The 20,805-nt window shown below is 37.2% G+C and overlaps 1 protein-coding gene across 3 annotated transcripts in view; it reads right to left on the minus strand.

The window, feature by feature from the left end:
* The window catches only part of rab6ba (RAB6B, member RAS oncogene family a), a 94,372-nt gene that overhangs the window by 44,503 nt on the left and 29,064 nt on the right, over positions 1-20,805 (minus strand). For all 3 annotated transcript variants that reach the window (XR_014538062.1, XR_014538063.1, XM_083570066.1), the window contains exon 2: positions 2,752-2,810. Coding sequence is in view for 1 of the 3 variants with exons in the window: in XM_083570066.1 (XP_083426192.1) it covers positions 2,752-2,810 (59 nt within the window). In the remaining 2 variants the exon portion in view is untranslated. The remainder of the gene's footprint in view (positions 1-2,751; positions 2,811-20,805) is intronic.

Below are 20,805 nucleotides of genomic sequence, written 5' to 3' on the forward strand. Positions count from 1 at the left end.
GCAGTACGAGCAATAGTAAGATGAATATACCATTTTTGTTGTAGTGTAGCTTTAAGCAATAACAGTAACACAAACACACCAGTTTATATAGCAGTACAGTAGATTGTACTAATAGTATTAATAACAACCATTAAGGACAGGATAGCTTTACTCCTGTGGGATAAACACTGTGTGGTATATTGAATTAAGAATGCAGACTGTGTAAGAGCACGTCCCATCATCCCTCAGACAGTGAGCGCTAGAGCAGTGATCAACTCACAAAGCGCTCGTGTAATCTTATTACAGCATGGTGCTTTATTACTGCAGTGTGTCTGAAAGGATCCGCTTAGGTCATGACACACAAGCCCATCCTCAGCTTCAGGGGCAAGCAAGCAGCACACTGAGTGGGGAGTGTGTGTGTGTGTGTGTGTGTGTGTGTGTGTGTGTGTGTGTGTGTGTGTGTGTGTGGGTGTGGGTGTGTGTGTGTGTGTGTGTGTGTGTGTGTGTGTGTGTGATGGGATGTAATAGTATAGATTGACAGCATAAGTATGGGCTGATGAAATTCGGGTTTTATTTTTGTGCCACGTGCACAACACATCTAGGACAAAGAGAGAATGTTAATAATTTCATGGCTCTTGTACAGTATATTCCTTCTGATTCAGCTTGACATCAGCACTTTTCTGAAACTCCTATTCATGCATTATTCTGGTTTGGAAAACTGTCTTCAGAATAAAAGGAAAGAAATAAGGGGAGAGCAGGGAAAAATGCAAAATAAGTACAAGAAAGAGAATAAAGAAAAAGTCAGAAAAATAGAGGGAGGAGGTGGATAGAGGATAGGGGAGAGAAAAAAAAACGCTGAAGTGAAGATGAAAAAGAAAGAGCAATAAAAGGAGAAGGGTGTAGCTGGATAAATGAGCTTCAAAATGCTATAAAGCTGTGCAGGATTCTGGGATGTCTCTTTGAACTGGCATGTTTGAAGCTTCTTTTACCCTCCATTCTCACTCACACACACACACACACACACACACACACACACACACACACACACACACACACACACACACACACACACACACACACACACACACACACACACACACACACACCTAGTACATGTATCCCAGATAAGCTATCAAAGCTTCATCCTTTTCTCTGTGAAGGTTCCTTGCAGGTCTCATTAGAAAATATGTACTTCACATTGACTGAATTTTTCCCAAGAGATTTAAAACAACACTTTCTTCCTTCTACCCAACAGTAAAAAACAATCCCTTCTAAAGCTGAACACACCACATGAATATCAAGTGGCAACATATCAAAGATATTCAGTTGGTCATGTAATTATATGTGTGGTACTCTGTGAAAGCCTATCAGATGCCATGCTCAGGCTCAAATTCTTTTAAACACAACATTGCTTGGCATTACACAGTTATAGAAGAGAAATGATTTATAACTTTTCTATTTTGAGTCTGTTTTTTCATTCACTTTGACTCTGGATTGCACATTAGGGAAAATTTGAAGGAAAATTTTATATCAAGGTTTCTGTAAAGCTGCTTTCTGAATATGGCTAATGTTAAAAACACTGTACAAATAAAACTGAATTAAATTGAGAGTCTCTGTGTTTTAAAACTGCCAAAAATGGTGAAAATGGTGAAGTTTTGGGCAAAATGTTTATTTCCCTCGACTACACGATACACCATATGGTCAGAAAAATGTCACAGACACATAGACACCTGATCATCACAATCATGTGAACACATTTGGGGAGAGCTGAAAGACCTTATGAGTGTAGGCCAACTTACCCAAATATCTCTCACTATTCTGGTTACTGAATGGGAAACTTCCCATAGCCACATTCTGAAATCCAAAATCCGAAATGTACAAGCTGTTATAACATGCCACATGTCTAATATTGTGTTGGATCCTCTTCTGCTGCCAAAACCCGTCAAGCATAAACTTCTCCAGCATTGTGAGTTACAGTAGCTTGTCTGTTGGATCCGGCAAGCCTTTGCTCCCCAAGTGCAACAATGAGCCTTGGCCGCCCATGACCCTGTCGCCGGTTCACCACTCACTGTTCCTTCCTTGTACTACTTTTGATAGATCCCAAACATTGCAGAGTAGGAGATGCTCTAACCCAGTCGTCTGGCCATCACAATTTGCCCCTTGTCAAACTCGATCAAATCTTTACGCCGCTTGCCCATTTTTTCTGCTTCTAACACATCAACTTTGAGGACAAAATGTTCACTTGCTGTGTAATATAAAACATTTTATATCCACCCACTAACAGGTGCCATGATGAAGAGATAATTTGTGTTATTCACATCACGTCATTATGTTATAATGTCATAATGTTATGCCTGGTATTTAGTCTCCTACTCTCAGGAACACAGTCAGTTATTACTTATAAAAGTACAAGTGTATTGGGACAATAAATTTTGACATCAAAATCAATATTATGTTGTAATACTGCCTAGTCTCATTAGATAACCATAATGTACTTTTTATATAGAGCCACAACTTGTAAATAATGTACAAAAGGGTGAACTGTTCTTCAGAGACTCATTCAAAATTCATAAACTTTGTAAAGGCAGGAGATGGCTTCAGTCTGTTTCTTGGCTCTGTAATCGCTTGTCACTTCAGCCGACCCCCTACATGAGTGACTTCTGTGTTGAATATTTCGAGTATGACAGTTTTTTGACTCGGCACTGTGGGTTTGTAATGAAGGAAGATGAACCGAAACGGCTGACAGGATGACGGCGGAATAAAGCTTCCTACCTGATATGTGTTGTCGAAGCTGTCATACATGAACCTTGTGATCAGAGATGTCTTTCCAACTGCAAGAGAACAAAGAGGGGAGATGAGTTAAAATGGCAGGCATTCAGAAGCAGACAGGCTCAGAGGCTTTCTGGGACGGCTGAGCATAACGACTGAATTGATTCGATGGCAGAGTGGTACAGAGCGTCATAAATCACACTACTGCCAAGGGACCTAATTAATGATTGCCAGGCTGACCAGAGGACTGACAGTGATTCCAAGAAGCATTCTGTAATTATAATGATGACCAATGCAACATCATTATTTTGCAAAGGCAGAAATAACAATCAAGTCGAATTAACACAGAGGAAAGAAAATGATTTAATCAGTTTGTTACAATAAAATACACAGGGATTTTTGGATACTGTAAATTTTTTTCAGTATAAATCAATTTATGTTATACTCATATATGAATAAAGGCACAAAAAATAATATTCGTAATATATATATTTTTTATCAGTTGGTCTGGATAAGGAGATGAACAGCATTTAACTTTTGAATATTTTTTTTTATCTTCCTGTGACCTAGCCTCTGATTAGAACTCTAATCAATACATATGCTGGTATTATATATATATATATATATATATATATATATATATATATATATATATATACAGTGAGGAAAATAAGTATTTGAACACCCTGCTATTTTGCAAGTTCTCCCACTTAGAAATCATGGAGGAGTCTGAAATTGTCATCGTAGGTGCATGTCCACTGTGAGAGACATAATCTAAAAAAATAAATCCCGAAATCACAATAAATGATTTTTAAACTATTTATTTGTATGATACAGCTGCAAATAAGTATTTGAACACCTGAGAAAGTCAATGTTAATATTGATACAGTAGCCTTTGTTTGCAATTACAGAGGTCAAACGTTTCCTGTAGTTTTTCACCAGGTTTGCACACACTGCAGGAGGGATTTTGGCCCACTCCTCCACACAGATCTTCTCTAGATCAGTCAGGTTTCTGGCCTGTTGCTAAGAAACACGGAGTTTGAGCTCCCTCCAAAGATTCTCTATTAGGTTTAGGTCTGGAGACTGGCTAGACCACGCCAGAACCTTGATATGCTTCTTACAGAGCCACTCCTTGGTTATCCTGGCTGTGTGCTTTGAGTCATTGTCATGTTGGAAGACTCAGCCTCGACCCATCTTCAATGCTCTAACTGAGGGAAGGAGGTTGTTCCCCAAAATCTCGCAATACGTCGCCCCGGTCATCCTCTCCTTAATACAGTGCAGTCGCCCTGTCCCATGTGCAAAAAAACACCCCTAAAGCATGATGCTACCACCCCCATGCTTCACAGTAGGGATGGTGTTCTTGGGAAGGTACTCATCATTCTTCTTCCTCCAAACACGTTTAGTTGAATTCTGACCCAAAAGTTCTATTTTGGTCTCATCTGACCACATGACTTTCTCCCATGACTCCTCCGGATCATCCAAATGGTCATTGGCAAACTTAAGACGTGCCTGGACATATGCTGGTTTAAGCAGGGGAACCTTCCGTGCCATGCATGATTTCAAACCATGACGTCTTAGTGTATTACCAACAGTAACCTAGGAAACAGTGGTCCCAGCTCTTTTCAGGTCATTGACCAGCTCCTCCTGTGTAGTTCTGGGCTGATTTCTCACCTTCCTTAGGATCATTGAGACCCTACGAGGTGAGATATTGCATAGAGCCCCAGTCCGAGGGAGATTGACAGTCATGTTTAGCTTCTTCCATTTTCTAATTATTGCTCTAACAGTGGACCTTTTTTCACCAAGCTGCTTGGCAATTTTCCCGTAGCCCTTTCCAGCCTTGTGGAGGTGTACAATTTTGTCTCTAGTGTCTTTGGACAGCTCTTTGGTCTTGGCCATGTTAGTAGTTGGATTCTTACTGATTGTATGGGGTGGACAGGTGTCTTTATGCAGCTAACGACCTCAAACAGGTGAATCTAATTTAGGATAATAAATGTAGTGGAGGTGGACATTTTAAAGGCGGACTAACAGGTCTTTGAGGGTCAGAATTCTAGCTGATAGACCGGTGTTCAAATACTTATTTGCAGCTGTATCATACAAATAAATAGTTTAAAAATCATATATTGTGATTTCTGGATTTTTTTTTTTCGATTATGTCTCTCACAGTGGACATGCACCTACGATGAAAATTTCAGACCCCTCCATGATTTCTAAGTGGGAGAACTTGCAAAATAGCAGGGTGTTCAAATACTTATTTTCCTCACTGTATATATATATATATATATATATATATATATATATATATATATATATATATATATATATATATATATATATATACACACACACACACACACACACACACACACACACACACACACACACACACACACACACACACACACACACACAGTACAGACCAAAGGTTTGGACATACCCGCTCATTCAAAGAGATTTTCTTTATTTTCATGACTATGAAAATTGTAGAGTCACACTGAAGGCATCAAAACTATGAATTAACACATGTGGAATTATATATGGAATTATATTCATAACAAAAAAGTGAACTGAAAATATGTCATATTGTAGGTTCTTCAAAGTAGGCATCAAGAGAATGCCAAGAGTGTGCAAAGCAGTAATCTAAGCAAAAGGTGGCTACATTGAAGAACCTACAATATGACATATTTTCAGTTGTTTCACAATTTTTTGTTATGTATATAATTCCACATGTGTTAATTCATAGTTTTGATGCCTTCAGAGTGAATCTACAATTTTCATAGTCATGAAAATAAAGAAAACTCTTTGAATGAGAAGGTGTGTCCAAACTTTTGGGCTGTACTATATATATATATATATATATATATATATATATATATATATATATATATATATATATATATATATATATATATATATATATATATATATACACATACATACATACACACAGTGTTGGGCAGTACGCGTTACTTTTTACAGTAACTAATACTGTAACGCGTTACTTTTAAAAATAAAGTAACTTCGTCACCGTTACCGTATGGTGCGTTACCCGTTACTTTTTTAAATGAATTAATTTGGGCTGAAGTGTAGACTACAGTCTAACCTGCTTACAGCAGCGTCGCATTGTAGGATTCGTGGATGAACCACTGTAAACACGAAGAAGACGCACTGTGGGCGTGTCTCTGTTTATTCAGGTCTGTGCAGTAGTAATGGCGAGTCGGGAGCAAGACAAGTTTCTCAAAGTGGAAATATGCTAATTATTTCACTTTAGTTTAGTATAAAGACAAAAACTTTTAAGTCAAATGTAAGCTGTGTCTTTCAGGTTCGAAGCTCGTATCTACTGCGATAAACAGCAACTCCAATCTGTTGAAGCTGCTCCAGGACCTCCATGTCTGAGGAGCTAAAAGCTAGTAGCTAGAAGCTAACCCGGTGTTCTACAATGTGGATAGTGTTCATACTTCAGCTGTGAAAGGAACATTTTTAAGAGCTCAACACAACAGCAGAAGCCACTTTAGTTTTTAATTGTGAATATATTATTTAGCTTGTTTTGTTATTTATTTCAGAAATCCTTGTGATATATTCAGTTTGTGCTGGTCTGACTTCAATAAAATAGTGTTTAAAAATGACTTTGTGTTTAAGTCAGTTTTGTGTTTGTATAGATCATAACGCATAAAAGGGCAATAATGGGAACATTAAAGAAGGTTCTTTAAAAAAGTAACTTAAAAGTTACTTTTAACAGTAACGCATTACTTTTTGGTGTAAATAATCAACAAAGTAACGGAGTTACTTTTTGAATGAAGTAACGAGTAACTGTAACTAGTTACTATTTTTTAGTAACGAGCACAACACTGTATATATATATATATATATATATATATATATATATATATATATATACACACACAGTGAAACCCACTTATCTCGCCCTCGGTTAACTCGACAACCCTATTAAGTCGACGTTTTTGAAGTGGAAGACGGACGTTGAGAGAGTGCCGGTGGGAAGACACGTACCGGGATACACATGAACGATAACAACGACCGCCGTGAACCAACATATACCAACAATAACGGACAGTGAGAGTGTGGAAGTTTAAATAGGAGCTGGTGATGATGATAAACGAGCACCAGATGTGCGCGATTAAAGCCGGGAGCTTCAGAGAAAGCAGCCGAGAAAACACCTGACACGCCGAAGGGGGCGTGGCAGGTGGATTCCTAACAATTAACAAACATGTACTGTATGTATTTTTATAGCATGCCTTCATCAAACAAATCGCGGCAACGGTGTTGTGTAAAAAAAAACTCCAAAAACACGTGCATGCACATTCTTATTTATTAACGCACATCATGTGCATAAAGAAATTTCAAGCACGTTAATATACTGCCGCCATTTTGATTTTCGTTTATCTCGATCATCGGTTACCTCGATGCTTTTTGGCGACCCCCTAGGACATCGACATAACCGGGTTCCACTGTGTGTATATATATATATATATATATATATATATATATATATATATATATATATATATATATATATATATATATATACACAATGTTAAGAGTTATTTATTTCTCTGGGCCCAAGTCACTTAATCTGAGACCTGAATGTCCCTAAAGATGAACTGAAATGTTAAGAGAAATGTAAAATAAACCTGTCACATAATGTCTCAGAACAGCACATAATTTATTAAATATGGCTAATGTACATATTTCCTACCACTTCATTTCTGTCCTATGGATCTGCCTGGAATCAGTAAACACCAAAAACAAACACAAACACACACATTTACACAGACAGAGGTAGAGTTTGTTTAGAGCTTTGTTCAGAGCTACGGGCTGAGAGCTGTATTTTTTCCTGCTAACGAGAAATGGACTTCACAGTGAGTTAGCGATGCCACGCAGCTGCAGGTCACAAGTCATTTAAATGCTAATGTGTCCTAAGACACACAGATCCGTCTCTGTTCCACAGCATAAGCGCTTGAAGCGGGGTTCATCTAAAGCTTTTGAGTAAACACAGAAGTATGATTTTAGCCGTGCCGTGCTGCTCTTTCAAACAGAGCATGACTATTGATCTTAGGTGAAATGAGTGAGTGAGTGTGTGCGTGTATGTGTGTGTATGTGTGTGTGTGCGCTTTCTCAGGGTGTGGTGCTCACAGTGGGGAGATAATGGCTTACCAGAAGAGCAGTCAAGCGAAGGATGATGAGAGTAAGGGGACAGGATAGCATTAAGAGATTCCTTAAGGATCACTTACTATAAATATGAGCAACTTTCTGTGTTCTGAACATGAAGCCCAGGGTGATCTTTCATCCACACTCACTTGTTCAAAAGAAATAATAACAACAGAAAAAAAAGATATTTGAGTTACGCTGAGTAATAAAACCCAACTGAACATAAAATCCTTCAGAGGCAGGTGGGACATTCATGCTTCATGACAATGAATTGTCCTGACAATGTCGCCTTCCCAGCCTTCTCTCTTAGGGTCGTCTTCATGGAGTCTGGAGACACAAAGAACTCATACTGCGCATCTAATGGATGGTAGAGCAGCAGGCGTCTAATTTTAGTCCTGTTAAATATTTAATACTGTGTCATTTTCTGAATTAGGAGGGCACATGACATTTTTTTCAGTTAATCACCCATGCTGGACAGAAGAGGGATGGCCCAATTCGGCAGGCAACATTTCCTCTGATAGATTGTTCAAATGCAGGACCGTGTTTCAGCCTCCCTCTAAGCTTAGCCATTAGCAGAACAGTGCTTTATAATGGATAATGAAATCTAGGAGAGAACATAATGGGGAGGACTTAAGTAATTCTAGGAAAATCAGTAAACACAAACCATGTTGTAGGAGTCGGAGCAGTAAATGTTATGAAATATTATCCGTAGGCCATTATTTTTCCTTTATGCTTCAGCTAGAAGATATTTTGTATATAATTTTACTTTAGCATAAATGCCACACTGTTTATTCAAGACCTGATTGAAACAAAGTCAATCACGATCCACTAGTGAAGCCCACAGAACTTTTAAATGCAGTTCCCTCTCTCAACACAAGGGGCATTAAAATCCTCGGCAGGTGCCAGCATTTCCATTATTTCCTCCGCTTCCTTCACATTCGAGGTAACAGAGTTCATGTACAACCCGTCTCACTGAAATGTGTCATTTGTTAGAACTCCACCGAGACTGAAAAGCAGCTTGTTAAAATTCTCTTGAGACGGTTCTTTCTTCATCAAACAACACTCTCTAAGCTACACTGCATTTGTGACTTGGGATATGATTCTTTCTTTCTCAATGAAAGAATAATTTTTAATAATCTTCACTGTAAAACATTAATCCTGTTTATTTTAGATATCAATTAGATAGTAAAATTTGACCATCGAATGGTTCAAAGAGTACGAATGGTTTTGTTGTCTTGACAGTAACTGGACTATCCATCATCCATTCACAATTCATCAGTTGACACATTTTCATCATATGATTATTACTAAATAGTTTTCTGAGCCCAATTTAGTTAATGAACAAATGTTATGTGTGTACTATGATTCTTGAGGTTTATTCTTATTAAATACAGGCAAAATATTTCATTCAAGTATATTTAGATATTTAGTTATTAAGTGTAGTAACCATTCTGATCCCTGTTTAATGTTCCTTGATTACAATAAAGGTGTCCATTGGTAAAAAATGGTTAAAAGCAAAAGAACAGGAAAATACCGTTTTGGCCATGAAGCTGCCATATAAGGGGTCTGTGGTTGTGAACTGAAACACAAGCAATTTTGGCTAGAAAATATCTATAGAGATTGTTGTGCTACTCCACCTCTATCTGATGCTGTAGCTGGTTGCCTTAAAAATAGCAGAGTGTGAAGAGAAAAAAAATCTGAAGAATTATATGCCTATTTCACACTTGTGCCAGGTTTTTTATCCTTGTCATTATGGCATAATCGTTTCTGTAATATGAAACAAATAAATAAATAAGAATATAATTTATTTTAAATTGTGTTTGTTCTCTTCTATCTACTTATTTTTTAATAAAAAAGAGACTCAATGGTTTAAAGCATTTTTTAAATAATTTCAGACCACATGAACTCCACATAAATCAATGGCAAATTCTGCTGTTGCACACAGGGGCACTGAAATGCTAGAACAGATTTATACTAAGCCTTTTAGTCCCGTTGAAAGGAGATTATAATTCTACAGCATACAAAGCCTTTCGATATAATTCTATGCTTCCAAATGGTGTCATATATGAGTGTGATGATAAGGCATCCCCAAACCACATACAGCAGCATGATGCAATGGTAGTGCAGAGTAGCATAATGTAAAACTAGTGTTATTTATTTCTGAATTCCATCACCTGCTAAACTGCACACATCAACATTATCGAAACATTAGTTGTATCCTTGAGTTGAAAAATCTGAACTTCAAAGAGTAGATGCTGACCCATGTAGAGATGTACAAGCGTCATTTGGATCCCACTGCATGAAGAGTTTTGAAATTGGACTTTTTTGAATGTTTAAAGGCTCTGGCATGGAGGAGTTGGTGTTGGATCTATAAATATCTCAGATGTTGAGTTATTTTTATAAGCTGCTCATTTGTTCCTAGTTCCACAATGTCAACTGGCTATATAAGACTATAGAAAGGACATTACTCATAATCACACACTCTGGTGCTCATGGTATTTGTCGCTCTCCGGTGTTTTGTATTGTTTTAGGATTTATAATCACACTCTTGATATCACCCAAATGAGGATGGTTCCCCTTTTGAGTCTGGTTCCTCTGAAAGTTTCTTCCTCATACCATCTAAAGGAATTTTTTCCTTGCCACAGTACACCCAAGCCTGCTCATTAGAGATAAATAACACATAATTCACTTTAATTCTTAAGTTCTGAAAAAGCTGATTTGAGACGTCTGTTGTAAAAAGCGCCGTAGAAATAAACATGAACTTAAACATTATGGCTTCAAGTAACTGCATTTAAAAAAAAAAAAAGCTTGATAGATTTTGTTTGTAAGGATGTCAGACAAACTTTTTAGTGACTGATTTCTATAAGATACAGTGATATACTGTAGAAACAGTAACTAAACTAAACAAAATACATACAAATGTAGCTAATTGTATGTTGAGTATAAATTTGGATTTAAAAAAAATGAATAGATAAACCAAAGCTCATAGCCAAAATCAGTGAAAAATTAACTACTCGCTCATTTCCAGATTTATGAGTGTACTTAGCTAGCTAACTAGATCATCATACTTAGGGGTTTAATTACATAAGCTACTATTTTCCAGTCTAGTTAATTATATTTTGTGCAAGCTATAGATTGGGGCTCTCGCTTGACTATAGTGCTAGTTAATAAATGATTGAAATACTGAAACACTGTAATATTTCCACCTTCTGTCCTGTCTTAAATTTTTTGTTCCTCAAGCCAAATTGTGAGCAGAGTGCTTATAACAACAATGTCAGTCAGCTGTGTATATCACCTTAAAATGAACCCACAGTACTGTTAATTAAAAAAGATTATCCACAGAGCACTTATCAGTCTGACTAATTATCTTCATTTGGGCCCTCTTTTTGTACCTCTATCTGTTGGGATCTCATTTAGCACACTAATTCAAGATTATGCTAATGAACATGTTCTTATTTATCAATACCTGTGTACGTTTGTAAAAGGAGGGTCAACTGACTCTGGGTAAGCGAGTAGAAGGTTAAACATGTTTTTATTTGACTTTATTCCAGAAAAGAAATGAAAGACACTCTCTATGGCACAGAAAACTGTGCAACGCAGAACACAGAGGATGTCTCAGATGTATCCATGGAGACGGTTACCGTTTCTTGATCACTCTGTGCCATCCCTGTTTTCTTTCTTCTGCAGCACTTAGCTCACATTATACCTTTTATTCCTTAGACTGTGAAGCGGGTTCACACTGGACCGGAAGGGTTGAAAAAAGGCCTTGAGAAACAATTAAAGAGCCATTATTTCAACAGGCTCTCCAGTCAGCAGTTAAGGCCAGGGCCGCTGGAAGTAATTTTGAACACGGGGTGCTGTGAATTTATTTATTTATTTATTTTTTTGGACAAAAAACCTATGAGCCGTTGGGCCTATTTAAAATACATTTTAAAAAATAACATAGGGCTGTGACGATGGCACTTTTTTTTTTTTTACCACCACGGTGGTAGTGGACCAAATACCGGCGGTGTTGCGTGGTTGGGGGGTTGTTTTGAAATAATAATAAAATAAAAAAACCCAAAGAAACAACACACTAAAGCCTGTAAAGCATTGAAATAAATATCAGTAAATACTGGTAACTTACATAATATAATAAAGTTGAATCCATTAAAAAAAAAAAAACAAACAAACAAAAAAAATAAATAAACAGTTTTATATTTCCACACAAAGACGCGTTATAGCCTACCGCTCTGCGCTTTGAGAGGGATGTGGAACACGAGCAGGAAAGAGACCACCGATCTCTATTTTTCTGATATCTTCATGTTGTTGTAAAAGGTACGAAGAGCTAATTTTATCTTCCACAAGGGCAAGGCATTTAGGCTATGTTTGCGCGCTGCCAGAGAAAGCCAAACTAAAATCACCCGCGCGTGTGAAACGCGCTTTACAAATAAACTTGAAAAATCAATATAATTAAATTAAAATCCAAAATACACTTAATAGCCTACGTGTGTCAAAATCATTTCCTAAAATATTCATAAGGAATTTATAAATTGTGCAAAATATTTTTAATAGGCCTACATTTTTAAAAAATCTCTCTCTCGCCAATAGGGGGTGCTGCAGCACCCCCACTTCCTGCGGCCATGGTTAAGGCCATCAAGGCAGAGGATGTGGCTCACTGGAGAGCATGGGCCATGTAGAAGTGATGAAAAGTCTCTACCTCTTCATCTTACATGTTGTGATTCTGTCACTGAGCCCCAGAAAGGGTTCAATCTTAAAGTGGCAGCTGGTGGCAGGAAGTACTTGCAAGCTCTCCACAAGAATGCCTAATTCCTCAAACCTACTCTGTTTCATCGCTTTCATGGCTCTAGGGTGTGCATCAAACAGGAAACCACAGGTTGTCACTTGTAGGACAAGGGATGAGAATGTAGCAAGATGGTGAGTGTAGCTTAACAGGAAATTCTTATTTCTACAAAGTATGCAGTCATATTGGCTTGTTAGTAGAGTAAAAGATTGTTAATAATCTCATACAGTTAAAACTGGGGGCTACATGAAACAACATATAAAAACGTTTTGATAACTGTATTAACTCCTGACTAACAAAGTTTTAGCTTTATATTATTTTAGGCAATATTTGTACCAGCAAACATAATGATATACTAAGTGCTAAGGATAAGGTTGTCTATCAAAACTCTGTAAATTCAAATACACTATATAAATGTGGAAAAAAAAATAATGATGTGTAGTATCTTTTCAAATATTCTTTTATAGGTTCTTAGACTTAGTTGCTATTTATAGGCTGAATTTACTGTGACATGCAGCAAAATATACCTTTTATACACCTTAAGGATTAAAAATCTAGAGAAATTAGAATACAGGCGTGTGCTAAATCAATCCTTCCAGCACCAATAAACCTACTATAATCTCCTCCTCTGATGTTGCACACTAGATAAAAATAGTGAAGATGGTATGAGTTGTGGAGGCTAAGGCAGTATGTATCAGAAACATCAGAGTAGTTCCAACTTCAACATGCACAGTATGGCGAAAAGTTTTGGGACGCCTGACTGTCACATTCATATGTTTTTTTTCCTAACTGTTGCAACAAAGCAGGAAGCACATACAGTGAGGAAAATAAATATTTGAACACCCTGCTATTTTGCAAGTTCTTCCACTTAGAAATCATGAAGGGGTCTGAAATTGTCATCGTAGGTGCATGTCCACTGTGAGAGACATAATCTAAAAAAAAAAATCCAGAAATCACAATATATGATTTTTAAACTATTTATTTGTATGATACAGCTGCAAATAAGTATTTGAACACCTGTCTATAAGCTAGAATTCTGACCCTCAAAGACCTGTTAGTCTGCCTTTAAAATGTCCACCTCCACTACATTTATTAGCCTAAATTAGATGCACCTGTTTGAGGTCGTTAGCTGCATAAAGACACCTGTCCACCCCATACAATCAGTAAGAATCCAATTACTAACATGACCAAGACCAAAGAGCTGTCCAAAGACACTAGAGACAAAATTGTACACCTCCACAAGGCTGGAAAAGGCCAGGGGGAAATTGCCAAGCAGCTTGGTGAAAAAAGGTCCACTGTTGGAGCAATTATTAGAAAATGGAAGAAGCTAAACATGACTGTCAATCTCCCTCGGACTGGGGCTCCATGCAAGATCTCACTTCGTGTGGTCTCAATGATCCTAACAAGGGCGAGAAATCAGCCCAGAACTACACGGGAGGAGCTGGTCAATGAACTGAAAAGAGCTGGGACCACCGTTGCCAAGGTTACTGTTGGTAATACACTAAGACGTCATGGTTTGAAATCATGCATGGCACAGAAGGTTCCCCTGCTTAAACCAGCACATGTCCAGGCATGTCTTAAGTTTGCCAATGACCATTTGGATGATCCAGAGGAGTCATGGGAGAAAGTCATGTGGTCAGATGAGACCAAAATAGAACTTTTGGGTCATAATTCCACTAAATGTGTTTGGAGGAAGAAGAATGATGAGTACTATCCCAAGAACACCATCCCTACTGTGAAGCATGGGGGTGGTATCATCATGCTTTAGGGGTGTTTTTCTGCACATGGGACAGGGCGACTGCACTGTATTAAGGAGAGGATGACCGGGGCCATGTATTGGGAGATTTTGGGGAACAACCTCCTTCCCTCAGTTAGAGCATTGAAGATGGGTCGAGGCTGGGTCTTCCAACATGACAATGACCCGAAGCACACAGCCAGGATAACCAAGGAGTGGCTCTGTAAGAAGCATATCAAGGTTCTGGCGTGGCCTAGCCAGTCTCCAGACCTAAACCCAATAGAGAATCTTTGGAGGGATCTCAAACTCCGTGTTTCTCAGCGACAGGCCAGAAACCTGACTGATCTAGAGAAGATCTGTGTGGAGGAGTGGGCCAAAATCCCTCCTGCAGTGTGTGCAAACCTGATGAAAAACTACAGGAAACGTTTGACCTCTGTAATTGCAAACAAAGGCTACTGTACCAAATATTAACAATGACTTTCTCAGGTGTTCAAATACTTATTTGCAGCTGTATCATACAAATAAATAGTTAAAAAAATCATACATTGTGATTTCTGGATTTTTTTTTTTTTAGATTATGTCTCTCACAGTGGACATGCACCTACGATGACAATTTCAGACCCCTCCATGATTTCTAAGTGGGAGAACTTGCAAAATAGCAGGGTGTTCAAATACTTATTTTCCTCACTGTATTTGTCTAGAACATATTTGCATGCTATAGCATTACATTGTCTATTCACTAGAACTTCAATACACCAGGGTTGATGTAGAAGCAACCGAGTGGCTTCAATCCCACCGAACGCTTTTGGGATAAATGTTAACTGCAGCCTAGGCCACCTCACCAAACATTGATCTCAGTTATGCTTTTGCAGCTGAATTAGTGCAAATCCCTACAGCCATGCTCCAAAATCTAGCATAAAGCCTTCTCAATAGACTTAAAAGTATGATAATAGCAATGCGGGACTAAACCTGGAATGAGACGTTCAACAAGCGTGTATGAAAGTGATTATAAATTTGCAGCTAAATAGTGTATATAAAGCAATTTTACCTGTTTTGCCATGGTAGATTGTTTTAAAATAAAATATACCTTTATTCGTCCCACAGTGGGGAAATTTCGCTCATCCACTGGTGCTCCATACGCTGCCCCTCTCATTTGCATGTGTTGCACCATGAACATGTACTAAATGATGCATGTGGTTACTTGGAGTGTAATGCAATGGTAACATATGCATTTGTATCGGTACCTCTTGTATTAAGTACCTCTTTTTTTTTTTTATCGATTTTTGTATTTAGATGTAAACTGAATGCATTTTTCTAGATTTTTTAAGTTGTAGTTGGGGTTGGTATTTTGCCGCAACCCTCCTCACAAACTTTCACGAGTCGTTCGTTTTCTGTATCTGCATGCATTACTGTATATGGTGCATTACTGTATCTTAATGCATGGATCAGAATAAAGTAGTTGTATTCACTTACACCCTTCGGAAATGGATATGTGTGGTAGCCATATTGTATTAGTGTACGTCCTAGATAAAAGCAAGCATAACTCTAGCTATAAAGAACTCTTTCTTTTGTTTTAGCTCTCCAGCATTATTCAATCAGATCTCCAATGGCTCATCTAATGAACTTCAGTTTATTTGATGCCATTATAAAAGAGTGGATGTGTGCCAAGAATTAAACCACGCCAACAAGGGATCCTGGTTTGCTGTCATGAGTATGATTATCTGCTGACTTTTCTAGATGTCTAAGAGCTGTAACCTACTTTTCTGCTGTTCGAAAGTAAAAAACATTTTAGTCGTAGTGGATCCAGGCTTGGTTCTGTATTGCTACAGAGGCAGCGTGAATTTGTGGTCTCAGACCACACATAGACCCCCACCATAATGCACACACAAACCCATCCAAGCAGTGCATGTCCCATTTGCACAGTATGTCTGAGATGGAACTCTGAGAGCCCTGAATCCAATTAGAGGCTGGCTAAATGACCAGCTATGCCATTTGTTACCCTAGAAAAATGGAACAGAAAGTGTGATAGTATCTAGAAGTGTGACCCAGATAGGAGAAAGCCATTTCCCTGAGAGAGTGAAGGCCACTGAAAATCAATGTTTCTGAGCCCGAGATAGATAGCTTCCTTTTACAGCCTTAGCAAACACCTGTGCAAGGGGTCAGGACCATAAAGCAGACTCTAAACTAACAGACGTTACATTAAAAGACATGAATTAACACCCACCCCAGGCGGAAAATTGTGCCGTTGTCTCGAGTGCCATAAAACCACACCATTTTAATAGACCTCATGGTGACTCAAGAAGACACAGCATGGGAATGGGTCTGTATTTAGGAAATATCACATGAGCCCAGAAATTACAATTCTTGGTAAAACTCATGATTTTAGATAGAACAATGTTGTAAAATGGAGCTAAAAACAAACATTTTTCTAAAGGAAAAAATTTTAAAAACAACCAACAACATCAACAGTCTGTGGCAACCAGTGACATAGATCACATTTACCATGAACAAATCATGACTTTTTCAAAGTGTACCATGTGAAAGCGGTTTTAAATAGCTGCATTAGCAAAAAAGTGAGCATTACATCAGCAAACAAAAGGTACAGGCTGCCTGAACGCACAACATAGTTTACTGTGCTTGGGTACCTGCTTGTTGAATGTCTTGCTTCATGTTTTGTCTCGTTTTAGTAACACAAAATGGTACATAAACATGGACATGTCTGTGGCGTTAGTGCAAATGTGTTGTCAGGTGTACAGCATACTTTAACATTTTGGTCCCAAACTCCTTTAAACTATATATTTATAGTTTGCTGCTGACTGCAGTCATTGCTGTGTTTAATGAGCTAGTATGTCAGCATGCTAGCACATTAGCTTATGAACAACAGCATGTTTAGAAGAAGAGTGACCTTATAACAACTTGACCAAGCCTACACTTCTTCCTTTGAAGAACATCATACCTTTCTCACAAATCAGAATAGGCTAAGGTGGTTTAAAATAACCTTAGCCTTTCCTAATTTGGGAGAAAGGAATTATTTTCAGAGGAAGGAGTGTGGGCTTGAGGAAGTTGTTTACATGTTTATTTTACACATGTAACATAAGCCGATTTTTAAATATGATTACTTACTTTATTAGGCAAGCTGATACATAGACATATCAAACTTTTTGAAAAAATATGACACAAGCTATACCATTACACCCCTAGCTGTTTCATTAACAATCTAAAGCTCTGTTTTAAGCATTAAAAGTATTGATGCATTAAACACATATCAGATGAGTATTTTTATGCTTGTGGCACTATCAAGAAGCAAAACGACCAAGAAATCGCTTAAAAATCATTTCAAAATGATTCACATTCTGTCTGTGAAAATAAGGAATATAATTCAATTGTAATGTTTCCTTGTTTTAATTAATTCAAGTTTCATGTGCATGATCCTTATTAAGTTAAACAGCTGCTCTTGAAAGAAATGAGAATCGCCATTAAACATGATTAAAGTTTTTCCTTGACACTGGCAATTTTGTGCTCATGAATGTCTTGAAAACTGGGTCATTTTCATATCCGTATTACAAACTTTGATCAGCTCAGGAATGTTCATTCAAAATGCATGTATTCAAATGGAATTAATGAACTCTCACATAGCCTTTTCCCATTGTTGTCTCCTTTAATCCTACACAATGGATATTTTAAATAATATTAATACTGGATAAGATTAAAGTGCATAAGTGCAGATAAAAAAAAAAAAACAACAACAACACAATAGAAACCCACATGAACTGTGTAATGGTTTTAATGGAAATTGTAATGTTCCCTGTGGGTCTCTACTGGTAATTAGTTGCTATTTATTGGAATGTTATGTCTAATGGATACCTTTGTTGGTATCTACTGAAAACTATTAGAGAGGATTTCTTTGTTTTGATGATAATGATTTGATGATGTCCTAATTGTCTCTAATTGTGTCCAATAGATACCAAAATGTGAACAGCAAGTTCCTACAGGTGTTCTACTGGGTCAGTGATTATTGGGGTTTTACTGGCATTAAGCATCCTGATGGTTTATTTGTTTTGATGATGAGGACTTAATGATGTTCACAAAAAAACTACATCCTGGAAATAGCAAAAATGTTAATGATTAACCGCTGATAGTATAAGTAGTGGAAACCACTAACATTCCTGTGAGGATTTCTATTGTGTGTGTGTTTTTTTGTTTTTTTTTAAACATGGCAAATGTAAAGCCATTTTAATTCATAAGAATACATTTATTTAGATGGTTTGAATAACTGGACAGCTGGCTACTGTGAGCCCATGCAGAAAACAGCTAACAAAATCTTCTTAAACAGATGACTATATAATAATATAAACAATTACACAGATGATAGTTTGGCTTTATACTATACAGAGATTTATAATTGTGCTGGTGTCTGAATGCATGTATAGCTGTTGAATTTTGACATAGATGACATAGAGGTGAACATGTTCCAAAGTGATCACAAGAAACAGCAGGACACTGAAGACCGTTTATCATCAAAATGTGGAATGTTAAAGCATCCAGAGTTTCACCTGGCTTAAACCCCACTGAAAGCATATTTCACATACTGGATAAAAAGACTGATGGCCTGCCTAAATGCATTTTTCTTCTTTTCAAGCATAATTAAGTCACATGCTGGGGAAAAAACGTTGCGTGTTATGCATTGATGTACAAGCTTAAACAAACAGTTTAAACTCAGTGACTTCTTCTCTGCCTTTGCATTTGATGGAGAATGTGACTCAAAGTGTAAAGTCAGCACAAACAGAGGTTGGAAAGAAGGTTAGAAAGTACGGCTACATTTTCCATTCGATGTATTTGGGTAATTACTTTCAGCCAGTTTTTATGACGGTTTAATTGTACAATTACACAAAAATTATTTTGTATGCAGCATCTCTGCATTAAATTATTACAGTTCACCTGTTCAAGATTATTTTATTAAGAAAAGATAATTTTATTTAGAAAGTCAAGGCGCTATTTTCCTCACATAATTAGCATTTCCTTACTCTTGCGCTTTCTAACAGCTCTGAAGTTGCCCCTTCCCATGACATCAGCATTTAAACAGCAATTCAAGCTTCATGCAGAGCACATTCAGAATGTGGATCCAGGCATAGTTTGCATGAGGAGCAAACATAATTTCAGACACATTGTGAATGCATTTTGCAGCCACATCAGTCTTCATTTTATTCTGCACTTCTTGACATGCATTCATACAACCCTACAGTGGAGCTCAAGACTAAAACAGAAGAAGGATGAAGAAAATGCTTGCATTGCAGTCCAACCAGGTAAAATAATAATGTTGAATTGTACAATGCCATTTGTTTTGATTGTGTTATTATAATATGGTAAAATGTAATATATATTTGTGTAAATGATGATCTTTGGCTTACAAAGATTTCTGCTATAAAAATGTATCCTCCATCTCCTCCCATGCTAATTCTTCCAATAAACAGCAAAAGGAGTGAAAGACTATTTCATCTTGACATTTGGGTAAATCAATATCTGCTTTTTTTAGAGTCTGCCACTTATTGATCACCATTAACCTCTAATTAAGGTGCAGAGAGGTGTTGCTCTCTCTTAGCCACTGGGAATAGACAATGTTTTGAGGAGCTCAGTCACCACAGCAAGCATTTTCTTTAAAAAAAAACAACAAAAAAACAAAAACAAAGTTTAAGAATGGTAGTGATTGGAGACTATATGTATAATTTCATGTAGCAGTTTTGCTTCCAGTGCATGTTGAATAGTAAGTGTGTAATGGATTGACAATAATTGCAATTGTGTCTGTATCTATTTAGTACTGTAAATACTTTCGTCCGTATTAAGGTTTACAGAGGGTGTGGTCTAAACTGTTAATTCATTTAGCTATTGATATTTCTTTCTATTTATCACCCTATAAATCAATCTATATATTAATGTATCTATCAATCAATACACCAATATATCATCTATTTATCCATTCATTTGTTTAAATCTGAACCCTACTTGGAAACAAAAAGAAAAACAGGGATAGGAATTATCATGACATAAAGACCAGAAAATGTCACTGAAACGTTTTCCTGCTACATAGTTGAGAAGCAATTCTGATTCTGATTCAGTACGAGGTCCTGTTTTTGTGCTGTATTGCTTTAGTGCACATATAATTTCATTTATTAATGAAAGTGAGCTCAATACTCAATTGTTCATTCTGAATAATGATTTTGTGTTTGCATGCCTAATTTATAGCTCTGGTAGGTTTTGCAGTAAGCATTGCATGCTGCGTCACTACAACAACAAACATTGTATCTAATTACTTTTATGTATGATTAAACACCATGCTGTTTGAGCTCAATATGAGCAACACTGGGTACAATAGGAG

This window comes from Silurus aristotelis (genome assembly GCF_946808225.1).
Source record: "Silurus aristotelis genome assembly, chromosome: 2".
In the NCBI taxonomy this organism is placed as follows: Eukaryota; Metazoa; Chordata; class Actinopteri; order Siluriformes; family Siluridae; genus Silurus; species Silurus aristotelis.